The following is a 17,662-nucleotide window of genomic DNA, read 5'->3' as shown; positions in this document are numbered from 1 at the left end:
GCTTTATCTGTGTTCTTGGAAATCACTGAATTTCATCAGTCTTCACAGAATTTTTTTAAATTTAATTATTCAATACATCTAATTGACACCCCCACCCCAATCTGATAGATATTTAAGGCGGGTTTAAAATTTAAAGGTAAATTTTAAAACAAACGCCATTCTTCAATCTGAAATATTTCTATTCATCCTTGTAATATCTTCAGCTATATTAGGACTGAAAAATTATTACTTACAATTGTTATGTAATTCAGTATTTTAGCATTTGTTACTACAGACACATTAATTAGATGTGCAGATAATCACTCAGCTGTCAATTATTCATTTAATAATTTGCATGGGTATAAATTTTAATTAAATGGTTTCCAACAAGCCAAGTCCTTTTCTGAGGCAGGAAGAGAGCCCAGCAGTGCTGTGCTGATATTATTGTCTCAGCTGATCTGCTCAACAGCATTGATTACCTCTGCACAGATACCAGCTAGGAGTGGGATGACTTCTAAAAATACTTCCAAATGACAATATACTTCAAACAGAATTCAGTATAATTCAGAAGGTTTTCAGGATTCACTCTTAGATGGTATTATCTTCTCTACTACCTCATTACAACACAAAGGAGGTAAGAAATGTATTAGATCCTTTCACTAATAAAGTGTCTGAGCTCAGCCTGGTTAAAGTGTTCTGATAGCTCCCCCCTTTTTTCTCTCTAACAACTCATCCAAGATTTCATTTAAAAAAAAATATTCCTAGAGTAAGGAATGAGTTTGATTAAAACCAGACTAAATGTGGGTTTTCCCACAGGTTAAAATTTTGCAAAACCAAATGCAGAGAATGGATTCAGACTCATATGTACATCCTGTGAGACTTAAACAAATTGCATTAATTTCAGCCTCAAAGATCTGCTGGAATTGATGTGATTTGAATCACATCAGATTTCCCCTAAAATGTAATGAACAAAGTTTTTCTTCTAACAGGTCAGGCAATTATAATTTAATACCAGCTTGTGATTTTGTGCACACAGTAACAAACTGAGATATCACGTGACAAAAATTTGCCACAATTAAGCTAAAACTAAAACTATTTTTCTCTAGTGAGGGATAATAAAAAATGTTGTTTACCTGCAGTATTTGATGTTACAGGCCTGGCAACAGCTTCTGGCTTAGTTTCACAGAGAAAGTCATCAATGGAGGGGCTCAGGAGGGGTCTGCTCTCCTGTTGCTCATTCACCAGCTAGCAACAAAGAACCCCAGGTCACAGAGCATTCTTGGGATGCAGAATTTACAGAAATAAAACATATTCTCACAATATCATGTGCTTTATTTTTAATTGTGAGAATAAGATATTGCAATTAGACAATGCACAAATAGCACTGGGATTAAAATAAAATAAGGTTTAGTTACTCTTTTGGGGCAAAATTATATTGCAGTTTAACAAATCACACAAAAAAAAAATAAAGCAGCAAGATGATTTTTCCTTAACAGTTATTGCATACTATTGCTTATAGGGCTAAAGTTACAGGGCCTGATGCAGCTCCCTTCAAATCCATGGTGAAGTTGCCCCTCTCTGTCACCAGGATGATAAGCAGGGTTTTTTTTCTCTTTTTTGAAGTGGCCTTTTATCTCCCACAAGTAACATGCTTCCCCACAGAACTCCCACAATAGCATTTCATCTTACAAATAAGCATTAGCCCACTAAACAATAACCTGCTGAGACAGGAAACACTTTTCTGCCATAAAATGATATGTGAATGACAGTGGATGGAGCCTGGTGAGTGCATGAACTTCCTGCATGAGTTCTGATGGTTGGAAGACTCATAAGATGCTTTTTATTTATGAGCAGTTTTCCATTTTTAATTGGATGAATGCACTGGTGTTCTGCTACCTGAGAGATATCTCTGTATTACAGGCTATTTAATGTATCAGAATTAAAAAGATAAATCTGTACAAATCTCAGAAATAAAAGTCTTCTCTTTGCCATCTATCTCTGATTAGAGGACTAAGACCTAAGCTGAGCTGGAGAGATGTCTGATGGTGTGCCCTTCACTTATATTGTCTAAGTATCTTAATTTCTTTATCTGAAAAAATGCTTTCCCACTGTTGCTTTTGTCTGGAGGTCTTTCAGCTTTATTTTATCCTCTCCATCTTCTTCTCGATCTGCTGTTCAAACTCTTTTTCCGTTGTTGAATTTTTAAAGTTTTCTCTCAGATATGTTAGAATTTTTAAATTGAGGATGCTAACATGGACTAAAACTGGCCAAAAATGGTATTTACTCACTATCATGTTTGTTAAATACTGGCTCTGAGCTACTCCAGCAGCAGGATTATCTCTAAAGTTATTACAGCAAACCAGATTAGATTCACTGCTGTTCAGTACTTGATTTCTGTATTGCAAAGCTGCAGCAAAATACTGGAGCTATTGCAATAACAAGCCCACTATTTCAATGGATCAAACAATTAAACTGATATTCAACACTGACTTGCTGTGCTGCAAGCCTTGCACAAATGCATCTGCCCACTGAAACACCATGGAAGTTTCCATGGAAGACAGAGGAGTGATTGCCTGCCCAGCTGAGTGCAGCACAACGTGCAGACGTGGCACCTGAATTTAGCAATGTGGCAGTGATGCTGTCCCAAACTCCAGATGTGCTGAACTCAGACTGCAGATGCACCTCACAGGGAATTAATCATGGGGGGGTTAACTCTGGGTGGCCTGTCTGGGTTGCTGTCTCATTCAATGCACAGAAGGCACCTGCTTAATTCGGTAAATATCAACACTTCTTTGGAAATTGCATTTATATCAACTGTTCACCTTTGATTTCCATTATCCCCTGGTCTACACATTTACCTAACGATTATATTTAGGAATTAAGCAGACCTACATTTTCTTTCTACAAATTGGTGACAATCCTTACTCATGAATATTTTGAAAAACATGTGGATGCCTTAAGAGTTGAGTCTTTTCCAAACTACTTCTATTATTTTAAAATTTTATCCCAATATCAGCAAAAGATGCTTGTATATATTTTTCTTTCTGCATTTAGACAGCATAAAGAAAAGTCCTAAACCATTTGGAGAGGGACAGAAGGAAAGAAAGAAGAGGTTCTGTAGGAATCATTGAAAATATAAAAACCTCATGGGAAATTCTCTGTTTCTGTCTGTAAGACTATCAATAGGGTACATTATCACACAAGAGTCAGATGCTTATCAAGCTTTCCATTACATTCCATGGAAATTTTCTTCAATAGGAAATAATGGGGGAAGGATGAAATGAATAAAGATTACAAGAACCAAAGTACCCAAGCTCACTCATTGCAGACAGTGAAGAATAGAAAATCTGAAGACAGCTGGAAGGCAGTTTATTGCCCAAACCTGCTGCAGAGGTCAGAGGGTAAACTCTGGGAAGACCAAAAATAATGTTAAGAATCACAGTCATGGAGGGGAAGGAGGTAACACTTAATAAAGAGCTGAATTTTACCAAGGTCTAACTGAAGTATGAGCTCTGAAATGTTTTTTTTTTTTTCCTTTTCAAAGATGGCTATTGTGTCCTTGGAATTTTCTTTGTTGTGTTCATTAGATTTATTACATTTTAAAGGAACACTATAAGAGTTTGACTTGCTTAGGCTAACAAAATGAAGATTGAGTAGGACTGCAGTAATTCTTCACGTACACATAAAGGGGGAGTGGTCAGATGACAGTGGAGGAGCAAAGTTATTTCAGCTATAGAGAAATGCTGGCCCAATAACAGAGTTCTAAACTGGGCATGAGAACATCTGGTCTGGGAATTAAAAGAGCTGAACTATCCTAGCAATGAACTGCATGAACAGTACTTTTTTCTTACTACAGGGGGACAAGATACCCACCTATTTAAAATGGCTTTTGCCAAGCCTTCTACATGGCTTTTTATGATGTGACTATGACCCAGTGGATCCCTCCTAGTCCTGGGTCCTATGCTCCCATGGCTAAGAACCAGAAGCTGTAGGAATGTCTTATTGAAATGTTTGTTCCTGTAAAAAATAATCTGCTTTCAACTCAACTATTTTTGTCAAAACAGATTGCAAAAACATGACCACATCTACTAATTCTCAATAAACCCAAACTACCTATGTATAGCAACAGAAAATATTAGAAAATTACTATTTTGACATGAAGCAGACATTTAATGATGAATTAAGACTTAAGAAGTTAGAGTGCCATTTTTTTCTGTAGAGAAGTGGGCAGTGGGATAGGTTTCTGACATTACTCTGTAAGAAATGCCACTTGTTAAGCCCTTGGTCTCACACTTGGAATTTCATTTTGCTGCCTCATATACTGTACCAAATTTATCCCTTGCTTAATACTGCACAAGTTATTAAGAGTTATATCAGACATGAATTTGGAGTAGTACATAAAAGATTTATGAGATGAAAACTATGATCTATATTAAACCAATAATTTATGGTTCTCAAGCACCTTTCAGGCTGAAAATCACAGAATGCCTTAAAACATTCATGAATCAAGCCTGGCACCACCACAGAGCTGAGGAGTATTATCTCTGTGTTGCAGATGAGGGGAGCAAAGTGAAATTAGGGAAGTGACCCAGCATCCCTGGGTGTTGGGGAAGCAGCACTGGGGGCAGGAGCTGATCCCACACTGGATTTATGTGCCCAGTATCTGCACACACACCAACTGGTGCAGACTCAGCCTGGGAAAATGGGGGTATCTCAGTACTAATTTAGCCAGTGGGTGCCATAAATTCTCATAATGGCTCTAGGAACTTAAATTCTCTCTGTAAGATTCACTTTAATTAAATAAGAAGCCCACACACTCCTTTAATTGAGGGATATGTGAAATCTGTGGAGGCTGATATTTCCTACTACCAACACATCTGAAGACACTCATCCATAGTACAAAATACTCCTAAATTCAAATGAGTCTTCTGGGAACAGCACAGCAGAAAAAGGTGGTTTTCCTATCCCAGTACTGCCACTGTAATTTTTCATTCCAAAAAGCATGAAAGTTCTTTTTGGAATGAAAGTAAGTGGGGCTTTTGGGTGCTTTGGGAGAGATACTGGGAGGTTCGACAGTGTCTGATATCAGCCCCATTGCTTCAAAAGCAAGGAGCATTTATATTTGCAAAATATGCAAAGCAAGGAGCAGTAACTAAGGTATGGTCCCTCCCTCCCATTTCATATTCTCTCTTACTGCATTCCTGATCTTGATCTGTTTGCAGTGCACAAAGCATGCTGGTTTGTTTCTTTTTTAAAATTTTACTAGGGCATAACATAATGCTCGTCTTTAAGATAAATTATTTAGACTCTAAATTGGGAGGGTTTCCAGTCAGGCTTGGGCAGCTAATTAGCACCTATGTTTTGAGCACAGAGTGAACTAGTTCTCTTAAATTAAGTGCCTAAATTCCCTCCATGTTCAATAGGGAGAGATACATGCCTAGAAAAGCTACTCCAGAGGGAGACTGTGCCTGCCCAATTTAGGCTGTCCCTCAGGAGGCTCTCAAAGGCACCTAGCTTTCCCCCTGCAATATATGGGATTTATTTTAGAAGGACTGGCTCAAAAAGCATCTAAAATTTAGATGTAATTTGCTACTGAAGTGAGTTGGATTGAATTTTGGATTGGATCCATTTTGTTGCCTGAGCCTGATTGAATTACTCATGGCACTAATTTAGGAAACCCCGAACTACTACTGGGTAATCCCCTGTGCAGTTCAGCATCAAAGCTGCTCCTGGGCACTGAGACTTTTTCCTGTACTGCCCCCTCAGTGTGTGAGAGGGTGGCAGGGCTGCCTCGTGATATGAGCTGCTCCAGAAGGCTCAGAGTGAAAATGAACCTGGGAGAAGGCAGGAAACATTGAACTCAGATTTTCTACTGAAAAAATGCTGTATTTGAACTTTGCTCTGAGAAACTTGTCTGCTCTTTGGGTGACACTGGAAAAACAGGTACAAGGGTCAGATTGATTCCAGCAGCTTGTAAGCGTTATGCTTAGGCAGAGACACCAGCTAATTTCAATCACTGATTATTTTTATGATACACAGCAATGGTTTTCTGACAGACAGGCTCCCTGCACACACCTGGCACTTTGGTGGCACTCACTGGGATAGGAGGAAACAAATCAATTGATTTCTACTACCTGGCTCTTTCTGAAAACTGATAAATAGGAACCTCAACTAAGAATGTAGGTTATTGTTTTCTAAAGCATAACTGAAGTATTGGCCTGACAGTCATGTCTGGGGATCATTATCTTGGCAGGATAGGAACTGGAAGAACTCCTTTCCTGGTTGCAGAGGGGTATTTGGAGAGGGAACTCCTGACAAACTGAGTAGTCTTGTGATAAAAGTTAAATTGAATTAGTTTTGTTTTTCTTATTTTCTCAGTTTTATAGTATGTTTATAAAGATTTCACAAACAAAATTACTGCTTCACACACTTCATTTACTCTTGTGTAGTAAGTGTGATTACTACATTATTATGACTACTATTATTCTTGGCTTTTTGCCCCATCCTTGTGCCAGAGTGATACATTTATTTTTCTCTGTCACTCTACTATGAATGTAGGTCCCAGTGAAGCTGACATGAGAACCAAATATCTGGTTTTCACCAGAAGAGAGAACAGATTCACATGGCACATGCTATAACTGGCTTCTGCCTCACCTGAAACTGTGGGTAGCCCTAAAACTGAGATGAGTTCTTTGCACCCTCCTCACAGAGCACTCAGGTGCTGCTGCCTCTCTGAAGGCCATCCCTGCTCCCCAGGTGATAACCAATGCTCTCTTGCCAGGCAGTAGGAGGTGTGTGGTGTGAGTCAGAGGTGACAGTTTCTTACCTGAAATCACACAAGCCACGTCACCCCACCTGTCAGGGTTTGTGTGAAGCCAGAGAAGCTGTGGGAGGGCTGCTGTAGACACTGCACTGGATATTTGAATTCATGTGCCAGCTGTGTTATTTAAAACCTTTCTTTATGGTGCATCTCCATAAAGAGCAGTTGACTTTCTGGGTGACAGTTCTTGTGATCTCTGTGTCACACCAACACCCTGCCTGTGCTCCTACGTGCTGACCTGTGCAAGTTATGGTGTGTTGTTGTAAAATTAAACATCTCACAGCTCAATAGCTCCTTCCCTCTGTTCAACCTGGTCTGCTGAACGGAGGTTTAACATGGCAGTTGTGTCTGGCTCCTGCATTTTGGCCTGGCTCCAGCTGAGCACTTAAACATGCCCTGCAAAACTCAAGGTTAAGCACGTGCTTAACTGTCCTGCTGGATCAGAGCCATGGGGGAAGAGAAGGAGGAGGAGGAAAGTCACTCTTGTCACATTTTAACTGTGACTGACAGTTTGGCCTTTACCCACACAGAAATGTGATTTATTGTAAATCTGCCAGTTGCATTCATGCCTGCATGCTCCATGCACTTCTTTAAGTTAAAGGAAGCTGTTATCAAAAAATGGAGTGCCTCTCCCTCCTGGGTGTTGGAAGATTTTATTTCTCACTTAGCCATGAGTTTTCTTTGTGATGTTACCTGTGATTTCTGTTTTAGCCTCTCCCCTGCCCCATATCATTATCTAGGCTGAAGATCTACAGCAGTGATCCAAGACTGTCATCACCATAGATAATTTGAGATCCCTGCCGTATTTTTGCATATGGGCTGTAACTGCTTGAAAACCACATGGATTTTTTTCTTGTCCTCTCTGTGGATTTTTCTTCTCCAAGTCCTGCAGTATATCTAGAGTTAGGCTGTGGTTTTGGATGTGTTACTGTGTCTGGTCATAGGAACTAAATCACAGGTTCCTGTTAAATGGTCTTTCCCTGTCATGGCATGTCTGGTTGCTTTGGGGTGTTTTCAGCAGATTGGACAGCTTGAAACTCATAAGCTGCTAGTGAGTTGCAATTCAGTAGAGCAGCTTCACTGAAAAAACAGCAAGTTCAGTGAATCTAGAACTGCAGCACATGGTTTGCAGCTCTCTAACAGACAGTGTATTCATACTTGGAGTATTAACGAATGAAGAGCCAAGAAGTTTCTGAAAAATAACTCTTATTAATAAATATAAAAACCAGACCTAAACTTACGTATTATATTAGTCACAAAAAAATTTTGGTCAATCTTTCTGTCCTTAAGGAATAGTAAGGAATTTTGCAGTTATGAAATGGTATGGTTAATTTTTTTACTTTATTTAAAAAATACACCATCAATTCCCATGGTAATTTCAAACTAAAATTGTAATTTTGTGAAAAATGTATTCAATTTATGTGACAGAGAGATCAACATAACTTCAGGAAAGCAGCCAATTTATGACTCTTAAGAATATTGTCAAGGCAATTTTATTGTACTCCTGAGAATATTTCTGCTGAAATTATGCATATGTCCCTAAAAGCAATAAATGTTGAGCAATATTTAACTTAGAGGTAAAGAATCAATTAATATTTGTACTGCTAAGCATGCATTTATTCATTTTTGTATTTCTTCTTTTGCTCTTCATGTATTTACCCAGTGCTAATAATAGATGAAAAAGAGTTATCAGAAGGACTGAGGATGTGTCCTCTGATAAAGTACTCAAAGCTCTTATAATAAATCAGATTTGAGATGTATAGAACATACTGCTAATAAATTTATCATTAATCCTTTAAAAATAATCCAAAAAACTAGGATCTCAAGCCTAGTTATCCTAAGATCAGTGAGGAAATTGCCACTGTTCTCAGAAGGCAGATTGGAATGAACAATGAATTCTTGCACTCCAGACTTTGATAATGGCAATAATTAAACCTGAACGTATTTCACTTAGTTATAACAGAGTGAAATGTGGTTTAGGTTGGTGTAAAAGAGAAGGGAAGCTAATTGCATCCACAGGAACCTCCCACCATTCTGTTTTAATCTTATTGAGAACACATTTCTGGAGTGGGCTGGAAGTCAGTGCAAGCCTAATGCTAAGAAGCTTAGAATGAACATGATTGATTCAAATGGGACTGTTAAGTTTTTATGGAAAACTGTGATTATGCAATCAAATCCATGTAGTGAGCCCTTGATACACACATCATAAAATCTACTAACAACATTGGGAGCTGAACATTAGTTATCTTTAATCTGTTTCCTTTATAAAATTGAATGGAAGCATTTAAAAATCCCTGTTAGAGACTTAAAAAACCCCAGACAACCCACCAAAACCCACAAAAAAGCCCCAGAACAAAACAAATATAAGAAAAGCCTAACAAAGCAAGCAAGAAAAAAACCGAAAACTAAACCTAAGCAGAAATATACCACCACCACCAAAAGAAGTAAATAAATACATACATACATATATACATACATACAAACATACAAAAAAGCAAATGAAAACCAAAACACCAGAACAGTGGAGTTTAGGCAGTGGAAATGTTGGAGTATTTTATTCACAAGCCCTTAAGCAAATATAAATGTGCTTAGATCAACTAAGTATTGGCATGCAAATGAAGTTCCCTTAAAAAAATAATAGTTCCTACTTTGAATACTTACTAATGCCTTATAGACCCTAAAAAAGACTTAAGCATCTGGTGGAGTTAATTGGGAGGTAGTCATGAAACATGTATCTTTTTCTGACATGTGCTATAGCCTGCATTTTTCACAGGGGAGGATGAATTTCAGCATGTTTCTTATAATGTAATTCCAGCTTTTTCAATTTCTTCTTTCCAATTCAAATTCTAAACCCTAAGTGTTTTGTGGGCTAACTTTTTAAATTAAAAGTGCTTTGAGATCAAAACTGTGCTCTGAGCAATGTCTGTGTGGGTCCCATAAGTTCTAAGCAGGCAACTCCAATATTTCTCAGTTAAAAGCAGGAGTGGGGAACGGCTTTCAAGATAAACTTTGCTTCTCTTTTTCCTGTTGAAGTTTTCATGGACTCCCATTTCTGTTCTGTATAATTCCAGAGTATATTTGCCACAGGACTTTCATGGACATGAATCCCTCCACTGCAGTTCTTCTTCCTTTCTGTTGGCTTTATAGGGATCCTACCATGAGTATCTTTCCAACCTGTGTACTCTAGTAAGGAACCTAAATTAGGTGTGATGGATCTGGGACAAATAACTCCAGTGACACTGTGAGATTTCTTTTGTTTCTGCTGGCAAAGCATTTAAGCATGAACTGTTTTACTGCTCAATAAACCAGTTAATCATATTTTGAAGTATAAGTCTGGGTCGAAGTATGTGATTGAATCAGATCCTTTGAAGTTCACTGACCTGTAGTAAATTGGGAATTTCATAACTGACTGCACAATTAAACTTTGACTTCAGGGCATATTTAGGTTTAAATTTCTCATTAGGAAGTAATTCTGAAGTAAGATTTTTTTCTCCTGACAAACGCAAAGAAGCTGCGAAGAGGTTAAACAAAAAATTTATTTTGCAATTAAAACCAAATTTATGCATGATTTTTCTTATTTATTTCTCTGCTTCTGGTAGAAGTAATTGGTTCATAGCTTAATATCCAGGTAATCTTTGAACCTTCAGCAAGCTTTCTTACATGTTTTCTAGGTTCAATTCATATGAAAAAATTACCTTTTTTTCATTTGTCTCAGTCTCTTATGAATTATCTTTTAAAAGATAAAGGGAGACAGCAACATGGATAGAGTTATATTCTACAAAATCCTGTTAGAACTGAAAGATCACTCTCTTGATGCTTAAAGTATTAAATTTGGCAACTACTGAATCCTTTTTCACAACAGTAAGTGTGAAGAAAATGACTTTTATAGAAGGTAATTGAGACAGGAAGACAGGATTACAAAAAATAGATACTGAAAGGTCCATTCAATTACCAGGAATACTCCTCTGCCTACTGTAGGACACTCATTACTGCTGGAATGGTGATTGAGATTCCCAGCTGCCATATACTGCCACAGCCCCACAGGAGTCTGCAGTACATTTCTGGTTCATGTTATTTGAAGATTTGCCTTCAGTTTTGATGACATAAAACCATATCTGATGGTATAAAATAATCTGTGAATTGGAAACATAATTTAAATTTAATTCACAGTACTTATTCAAAAAATAGGTGTCATATTTTAAAAGCTGGGCTTTTGCTAGGAGCATTACAATAAAATGGAGCTATTTATCTATCTTGTTCTGTGCTGGATGTGTTTTTACCACTTTCCAGAGGAAGAGAGCAAAGACACATTTTTTAAATTGCAAATTCAGGGGCGTATGTACATTATCAAAAAGCAGATTTAGAGATACTTCTTTGTGTATCAGATTCCAATTATGCTTCCTGTGGAGTCTGTCTCCACAGTCAGACATGATTAATCCTCCATTCATCAAGGATTTTGGAAATGGGAGATTTCACTTGTTTTTTCTCTTGGAAAAGACTGTGCTCTGTCTGGGCTTGATCTTTGCATTTCAGTTGCAGGTTTTTTGCTTAGGTAGCTGTAAGGTTGGAGCAGCATGGACTCTTAATGCATTAAATGACTCCCTAAGACATGGACCTGCCCGCCCTGGGTTGGGTGGCAGCGGGACCTTTGGAAAGACCAGGCTTCACTCTCCTGACCCATCTGGCTCGGGAAGTTTGCAGTCAGTCTGGAACTTGTTCCACCCCATGAGCAGCAACCACACCCATCTGTTTCACCATGTAGGGAGCAGAGACAGACACTGGGATGGGATGGCTGCACAGCAGAGCGTGTTCCTGCGCGGATGGTGGGGATGGGGCTCACAGGGACACACTGCAGGGACAGCATCTCAAACCAACACTGCAGCCACAGTCAGGGACAAACGATGGATGCAACGTGGTCGTACAACTGCACATCACACATACATGATGCAGAGATGGCTATGGAAAATACTCACTTTTTCACTTGATTCTGCTTCCTTTTGGCTTCTGCACCCCTTTGGTGCATAGCAGGGAAGTAGGTATTTGTGTTTAGTGGAAGAAATTACACTGACTAACAGACACAAGCATTTTTACTCATAAATTTATCATAGACTATTGCTGAGGAGACTGACAGCCACTACAAATGGTGTGTCAAACATTTAATGAACCCAGGCTGAACTCCTGGCCCTGTTGAAGCCAATGGAAGTTTTTGCATGTGTGCACCCCTTTTTTGGGGTGCAGTGAAGATTTAGAGGGGGCAGTATTTTATGTGTGTTTCTAATTGTTTGTTAATTACTTAATGGAAAATTAGAAATGATGCCTTAAGCAGAGCATCTTTTTCCTCTGTGCAATTTCTTCATAGACATTGGAGTTCACCATGAACAAAACCTGGTGTTCAACAGGGGCTGAGGAGGAGGTGCCAGACCTGGTTTCCAAATTAGTAGATGGTATTTCTAGAATGTGTATTAGTGCAGCATATCTGCGATGCTCTGCTAGAGAAGTACATGCTGGTGTGTGTGCATCTCGGAACTTTCTAAAGTACAGTAGCTGTTAACCTAAATCATGAGAGGAATAAAACAGGACTGTGGATTTCATTTAAGGCTCTCATGTAAAACCAGCTTCCAGCAATTTCCATTCCTGATGAGCTGGAAGCATTTACGTGCAGTAAATATCGCAGTAAACTAAATGAACTTGCCTGGGGAACAAATTCATGAGAGAAACATGAGGGAATAAAATCCACTAAAAAATCCACTCTGATAACAAGAGTGCTATGGTTTACAGCAATGTTCAGTCACTGTCTTTAAGAAACTAATGGAACCACCAAATGCTTGGTGGCTACTCCAAGGTACGTGTAAGGTTTAGTGTGGGAATGTACGTCCTTCCTTTGGCGGAAGGTGTAGAAATGAAAGCAATGAGATGTGCCAAGTCACATATTCTGATCCAGACCAGGAGCAGAACCGCAGTGAGAGCTTAGGAATGGGATCTGAGATATTGGAAATGACACTACTGTGAACGGGTTGTTTCTTATTTTACATATGCACCGAATGGGAATATTTTATATATGAATTGCAAATGAGCATTTATGGCATGACAATTGATGGCATGAATTAGGACTGAAATGTTAAACTAGCTTTAAACAACTTTCTGGTAACTGAACTGGGGGAAAAAAGGCATTTTTGTTTAACCTTTCACATCAAACCATCTAAACCCCCAATATTCACCCCAGGCTCTTTTCCCCCCTCAGGGAAGCAGCGGGACGCCACAGGCGCGGGATGGGTCACCCAGCGGGGCCGGGACCCGCGCGGCGCCCGCGGCCCCCTCAGAGCCCCGCGCTCTGCCCACCTGGGATGCCACAGTGAGGAGGGGCTTTTCTTCTGCAGACTCCTCCCTCGGAATCTCCTTCATCACCATGGCCACAGCCTTATCGGCCGCCCTAGCGCCTTTGCCCTACAACAGCGAAACCAACAACGGCGCCAGGTCAGCAGCGGGCTCCGACCGCCCCCGCGCGCGCTCCCGACCCGGCCCCGGGACGCCGCCCGCGCCTGCGCCTGGAAGCGAAGCTCGGTTGGAAGCAGAACACACACACACACACTGGTTAAAAGTAGTACAAATAATAATAATAATAATAATAATAATAATAATAATAATAATAATAATAATAATAATGTAACAAGTGGTCCGTCAACCCAATGGTTAAGGAGGCAGTTGGGGTCTAGCCGTGGTCTGGTGGCTCGTTCGAGTTGCCCCAATGAAGTCAACAGGGATCCGGTGCTTTCCTGCTGGGCCAAGGCCTGCTGGAAGTTCCCCCCTGCCAACCTACTGCAGGGTAGGATTCCCAGAGCAGTAGGGGTTGGAGGATCAGCCCCTTGATTTAATTTTAGTTATCCAAGTTTATACCCAAAGTACCTCTTCGTGGGTTTTTTCTGTTTTTTTTCTTAAAAATAGCGTCAGGCAGAGTTTTCAAATAAAGCACAGTTCCTTGTTGTTCACTGAGGCAAACTCTCCCTGAAATCTGAATGTATAATCTGGACCCACAGAGTTTATAGCTCTAGTAACATTTTAAAAAGCAATTTACATCATATAAACAGTCTGGGTTTTTGCTAACAGAACATACGGAGCCAAATTCTGCCACCGTAGGCATTGCTACAGCTTTCCCTAAAATGATCATTGTTGAAGAACTTGCTGTAAGGATTTTTTTTTAAGCTACACTTTTCTTAAACTTTTCTTAACACATTGTAAATATTCTGGAAAAGGTTAAGTGATTTTAACAATATTTAATATAAATTAGCCAAACAAAAAGTGCACCAATATTATGTGCCATGCTGTTTAATGCCATTCTTTTATTTAATGAGAGTCTTTATCATCTTGAGTTCTCATGGGTTTCTGTATCTTGATCTTTGGTCTTATTTTGATCTCTGCCTCTAGCAAGTGACAGAGAAGCTTGGAGCTTACACATAAAGCATCACAGCAGAGCTGCATTATGGCAGTGACCCTGGGAAGGTCCTTATTATTATACTTTAAAAGCTCCCATCGATTTCCATGGAAGTTTTAGCTGTGCAAAGACTGCAGGATCTGGCTCCATAAAAGAGGTATTTTACACTGGACTTAAATATATTTAAATCCTTAAAAGTCTATTAACAGAAGGGGTTCTTTGCTAAGACATCATATACAAGAATTGTCTTCACTAGTATATTCTGTGTCAAGTAAACCCCCACTATTGCTTATACCAAACTACAGATGGTTTCAGGAATATTTCATCAATTGCAGGTAAAACCATTACGTACTATTGCAGGTTTTAAACGGGTTTTATTACTGGTCAGGTCAATATTAGATTAGCTTGTTTGTGCAACACATCACAGATACCCTACAGAGAGTTCTTTGCATGCTGCAAGAAATTCTCAGAGCAGAAGTGTCATAAATGATAAGCATGCTGGACTTGTGGTGCCTTTGATATCCAAAGAACTGCAAAGTCATTGTAAAATTAAATAGATTAAATTCAATGAGAATTACATTTAATTGGTAAGCATATCAAAGGTTCTGGGCCAATTACATTTTTGTTCATGATTCACATGACATATTCCAGGTCTATGAAGCTTGTTTCCAGTATGACACATGAGCTATCATTAGCTAGCACTAAGAGCATGCTATTGGTCTTTATAAAATGTAGTCCTTTTGTGCTGAGTGCTAGAACAAAATCGTTTATCAGCTAGGAAGGATGCATTGGAAAGCATGCAGTGCTTTTTATTTCTTGCAGAGTAAAAACCCACCAAAGCAAAGGTCAGGTCACTTTTTTGAAGACAGAGCCACTTTTTCTTCAAGGTTTCACCTACTGCCTGAAAAGAGTCATGATACTCGTATTAGTGCCTGCTGTTCATCCTCCACACACGTAACTGCAAAGCCCTGGGAGTGGCTGACACCAAATATAAAATCTGTCTCACAGTTTAAAGTGGCCATGCTACAATGGACAAAAGCAACCCAAAGGATACCTCTATGCTGTTTTTAATGAGCAGATTTAGTTTATTTGCTGGGCAAAGCAAGTGGTTTGATGCTACCTTTTTTTCTAAAGTTAGATCTTTAATTTTCCTAAAGGAAAAACACACTTTCTTATGTGTAAGTCAGGTTGACATTTCTGGCTGTTTAGCCTATGCTATGTGAAGCATTTTGAAACTAGAAGTTGGTAACAATTTCCTGGATGTCAAAGAGAAAGCCAATGCAGTGAAATAGCTTAAATTGTCAGATTCTGCTGGAGAGGTACACAGGGGAGCAATTCACTGGAAAATGCAGCTTTTTATTCTGTTGACTAGAAATTAATATTCTTGTCCTATGTAAGGTAGGTAGCTTTAAAAATTTTGGTCTCTCTTCCCTGCAGGGACCACTGTGGAGCCAATTCTTGCCTATGAAGCCATTAGGCTGAAGAACTGGACAGAAATAAAACCAGTTTCTCTGTGGTCAGGATGACCTTGTTACTGTTGTCAACTGCAGCTGAAATTAAAATCCCCAGCACATTTATCACAATAACCATTGAAGAATTATTATTTTTGAAGGTGCTATTTACTTAGCCTCTTTTGATATTAAATGTTGTTTCTTAGCAAGCCAAAGTGCTATATAAATTTACCCTGCACAGCAGTTTATTGCTCAAACCCTGTAATTTTGTAACAACTAATTTTAGACATGCCAGAACTTCAAAACAAATAGTTTGTTGGTACTGGAGGTTTGCAAGGTAAGTTCCTTTCTCATGTAAACCACAGTTTGACAATTTAGTAAATAAATTTCATCATTCCCTATTTGTTTGCAATATAGAAATGGAAACAATTGTGATGTAGAACATGACAACCCATGTGCAAATTATGACAAATATGAATTGATGAAGGAAAAATGTGTTATTTGTTTTAGTGGAACATACTGCTTAAGAGAAACTGACAAACATGTCAGTGTTTCATTTTTTGATACTTTAAAAAATGCAGCAGTTCCTTTAGGTAATATCTCCAAACCAAAATAAGGAGTAGAGTTCAGAGTATTCCCCTGATGCTAAATATTTATAACAGCATCGGGTTCAAAACTTAATAACAATTTCTCTAAGCTTTTCCTTTGGGAACAGATAATGGGTAGTAATAGACATTTCCATAGGAGAATGCTGATTTAGCAGGATTTTGTAAGGAAATACTTTTATTCTGCTACTGTTTCTGAATAGTTCAAAATTCAATTTTGTACAAGTCACACTATTTAGATGTGGTACTTAATAATGAGTGTTTAATTAAATTACTGTAATAAATTAAATTACTATAAGAGCATATTAACATAAATTTCTAGTGCAGCATAAAGTTGATTTTTTTAAATAAGTGATGCATATACTTTGTAACCATACTCATCTAGGATAAAGCTTTAAGTACTTGGGACCAGCAGATCACCTTCAGGTCCTGATGGGCAGATCAGAATGAACACATGCTCACACTTGAAACATTACTATTTAGTGCAATACTCTATAATTCTGTAATTATTTTCTTCATTACAGTGATTTGCAAATTTGTTCTTGCATATGAAAAGCCAACAGACAGTGCTTTGTAAATGTTTAACATTTTGACAACAGTATTTAAACTATAATGATTAATTGCAGAAATTCTTTGTTGTCATCTGTACAATAAAAGGATTTTATCTACAACCATTTCATAATTATAAGTTTGCTTTTGACAAATATTTAAGGTTCTTGAGTCCTAAATTCACTTTTCAGGAATATTTATAGAATCTTTTCTTGTGAGAAAGTGAACAAAAAGAAATGATCAGATTTTCTTTTTTTTTAACATGCATACATGAAGAAAGCATTCCTTCATTACACAGACCTGTGTCTGTGTAATTTATTTTTCGAAGATCCTAACAAGCTGTTTCAGCTTTAATTGACACACTGCAATGCATCCCTGTTCACAGAAATCATCTCAGCACAGGCATGTTTAAATTTAAGCTTCTGTAAAATAGAAGATTAAGGACAGCTTTCCTTATAAAGAAGTTTGATAGATAAAAAATTTATCTTCAGGCAGTGCTGGTACAGGTATGGCAGGATTACTGGTTTCATGGCCATCTCCCTTTACAACTGAGGAGAAACAGAATAGCATTTATAAATGTAATGCCAAAAAATATGGCCAGGTGTCCTGACCTTTTCCACTGGGCTGTTGAACTGAAGTGTTTGAAAACAAACTAAAAACAAAACCCACCAGTTCAGGACATCTTGAAGTACTGGTCTGCACTTTAAATATCTTTAATAGGTTGAGAGGGCTTTTGTAAAGCAGACTTTAAGAAAAAAGCATTAGTGAGAATTTGGAGTTTGAGGAGCTGTTGTCCTCCTGTGCTGGGATAAAGAACAGGGAGAGCTGC

General features: G+C 38.4%; 1 protein-coding gene across 8 annotated transcripts in view; it reads right to left on the bottom strand.

The window, feature by feature from the left end:
- The window catches only part of PEX5L (peroxisomal biogenesis factor 5 like), a 99,490-nt gene that overhangs the window by 22,092 nt on the left and 59,736 nt on the right, over positions 1–17,662 (bottom strand). For 5 of the 8 annotated variants that reach the window (XM_059855718.1, XM_059855720.1, XM_059855723.1 and 2 more), the window contains exons 2-4: positions 15,064–15,129; positions 13,139–13,243; positions 1,113–1,224 (exon numbers count right to left, since the gene is read on the bottom strand). In XM_059855718.1, the coding sequence (XP_059711701.1) occupies positions 1,113–1,224; positions 13,139–13,243; positions 15,064–15,129 (283 nt within the window). The remainder of the gene's footprint in view (positions 1–1,112; positions 1,225–13,138; positions 13,244–15,063; positions 15,130–17,662) is intronic. The other 3 variants (XM_059855721.1, XM_059855725.1, XM_059855719.1) reach the window with 2 other exon arrangements.

This window comes from Haemorhous mexicanus, chromosome 10 (assembly GCF_027477595.1).
Source record: "Haemorhous mexicanus isolate bHaeMex1 chromosome 10, bHaeMex1.pri, whole genome shotgun sequence".
NCBI lineage: Eukaryota > Metazoa > Chordata > Aves > Passeriformes > Fringillidae > Haemorhous > Haemorhous mexicanus.
The sequence above is the reverse complement of the archived record's forward strand: the minus strand, read 5'-3'. Positions and strand labels throughout refer to the sequence as shown.